This window comes from Capsicum annuum, chromosome 12 (genome assembly GCF_002878395.1).
Source record: "Capsicum annuum cultivar UCD-10X-F1 chromosome 12, UCD10Xv1.1, whole genome shotgun sequence".
NCBI lineage: Eukaryota > Viridiplantae > Streptophyta > Magnoliopsida > Solanales > Solanaceae > Capsicum > Capsicum annuum.
Genome location: NC_061122.1, coordinates 229,553,208 through 229,555,842, shown reverse-complemented (window position 1 = coordinate 229,555,842; position 2,635 = coordinate 229,553,208). Strand labels below are relative to the sequence as shown.

At 34.8% G+C, this 2,635-nt stretch overlaps 1 protein-coding gene across 1 annotated transcript; it reads left to right on the top strand.

Annotated features, from left to right (window-relative positions):
• Positions 1–7: 7 nt before the first annotated feature.
• On the top strand, positions 8–1,338 carry LOC107851726 (F-box protein PP2-B10; the record flags this gene model as incomplete). Its single annotated transcript, XM_016696811.2, is given in 2 exon segments — positions 8–129; positions 846–1,338. Coding segments are annotated over 2 exon segments (540 nt in total), but the record flags the coding sequence as incomplete, so codon positions are not given.
• Positions 1,339–2,635: the final 1,297 nt, after the last annotated feature.

The window sequence follows — 2,635 nt, the reverse complement described above, 5'->3', positions numbered from 1 at the left end:
GAAACAGAGCTTTTCGCTTGAAAAGAAAACAGGGAAGAAATGTTTTATGATATCAGCTAGAGAACTTGCTATTTCATGGGGAGTTGATACACCATGGTATTGGGAATGGATATCTCACCCCGACTCCAGGTTCTTCTATTTATCTCTGGTCATTTTATTGCTCTATATTAGAAGTGACTTTGCTAATCGAAAACAAATTTTTTAGAGTTATATATACTATCGGTCTGAGCTGAGCCTGGGGCGGAAGGAGGTTCGTCCGAGCCTGGTTCGCTGAAAAAGTGCATAAAAAGGTCATTTCATATATGTATGTCTATTAGAAGTGAGTTTGCTAATCAGAAACGAGTTTTAAGTTATATACACTATTGGCTAGTGGGGCGTCGCTGAAAAAGTGCTTACAAAAAAATGTCATTTCTTATATGTCTGTATATTAAAAGTGACTTTGCTAATAAAAAATGAGCTTTAAGTTAAATGGACTTTCGGCCTGACCTGAGCTAGGGGTTGACGGAGGTACATCTGAGCCTGGTTCGCTGAGAAGGTGCATATAGAACAAGGTCATTTCCATGTATGTTAGATGTTGAATTCCCCGGGCTTCATTGCACGGTTACTTTTATTATTTTTTGAATTTCTTTGGTGATCTTGCTTCCACCACTTACTGTCGACAGTATAGTTTGTGTTCCAAAATACAAGAAATATCTGCATGTTATCCTCTTTAAAATTTGTAATAAAATAGGTTATCTACCACAGCAGATATATATGATTTGATGGTGCAAAAATTATTTGCTTTGATGGAATATGTAGTTTAAACTTATTAAAAACAGATATTGAGACAACATTTTATTTTGTAGATTTTCAGAAGTGGCTCATTTGAAGGCTGTAAGTTGGCTTGATATACGAGGCACGATTGGAACAGAAATGTTGTCAAAAAGAACCAAATATGGTGTTTATTTAGTGTTCAAATTGGTAGAGGGACATGAAGGACTAGAAATTGCTAATGCATTTGTTAGATTTGTGAATCGTGTGAGCGACCAAGAGGCTGAGGGACGAGCTAGCATCGTGAGTCTAGTCGAGAAAAAGTTTAGGAGTCGCAAACGCAATGTGAAACGTCCACAAAAAAGATTCGATGGATGGATGGAAATAGAGTTGGGGAACTTTTTCAACGATTCAGGAGAAGATGGAGATATTGAAGCGCGATTGATGGAGATTACGCGGCTTCATGGAAAAGGTGGCCTTATTGTTCAAGGAATCGAATTTAGACCAGAATGAAGAAGAAATTGTACAATCCTATAATTTAACGTATGTGTTTTCTTGATATAAACAATGATGCATGTGTTATGGCTATTTGGTCATGTTCTTGTTGATTTTTTGATGCACCGACTTATACGTGTGAAACCATGGTGAGTAATTGCGTTAAAAACAAACAATGTATGCTCGAATCAAAAAGAGATCACGAAAGACCATTTTCTTCTATTTATTAATTAGTAAGTTGCCAAAAAGATTCTGTTTCCTCGAATTTCCACCTATTTTTTTTTTATAACTTATTTATTTAATTTTAGTCCTTGACTAGCTGATACTTAACCATTAAAACTCTTCAACAACTTCTGTAAGTTTATTATATAAACAGTTTTTATAGAAAACAAAACTTCCAAACTCATTGTTTCTCCAATGGACTATTTTCAATTGCTACCAGAGGGTTGTGTTTCTAATATTCTCTCCTTCACTTCCCCGAAGGATGTCGCCATCTCATTGGCTACTTCTTGGGGATTCAACTCTGCTGCTGAATCCGATGTTATTTGGAATAAGTTTTTGCCTGATGATTATGAAGATGTTATCTCGAGATATGTCTCCCCGCAGATTTTTCCGTCTAAAAAGGAGCTTTATTTTAGTCTACGTGACTCCGCTATTCTAATAGATGGAGGCAAATTGGTATGAATTTCATTAACATATAATTTTTCTTTTTTGGCTCATTAGTTGAATATACTAAAAGTACAACCACAAGTATAGATGGAGTCGGGATTTGAAGCTTGTGGGTTTGAGATTTTAGTGTTTTTTGAGTTACTGTGTTTTAAATTAATAATTTTTCGTATTAGATGAATTTATTGCGACAAATAATACAGGGTTTGAACCAGAATTACTTGAGGCAACTAGTGTACTAGAGGTCTCGAGTTCTGAGTTTTTAATTAGAGTTTAAATCTAGGAATTGAGTCGCGTTGGATAAGAAGCACTAAAAGCCACTATAGTGGTAAAATTTATGTATGTTTGACCAAGGTCTCGAGCTCAAGTTTTAGTCAGAATTGAATCTAGGAATAGAGTCGTGTTCGATAGGAAGCACTAAATCCCCACTATAGTGTGCTTTCAGCAGCACAAATCTAAATTAATCGCCCTATGTGTTACAGACACCATTATGACAATTATTTAAATTAAGAACGCAAAATTAAATAGTTTATATCAACAAGTCTCAATTTTATTCTTTTTATTTGAATGGTCTAAAAGCTAATATAGTATTAAAATGGGACATTACTTTTTTTACTACAAGAAATTTCAGCTAATTCTCCGATGTGCGCTATATCTAAGATTTTATTTTATTTCTTGAAACAGAGCTTTTCGCTTGAAAAGAAAACAGGGAAGAAATGTTTTA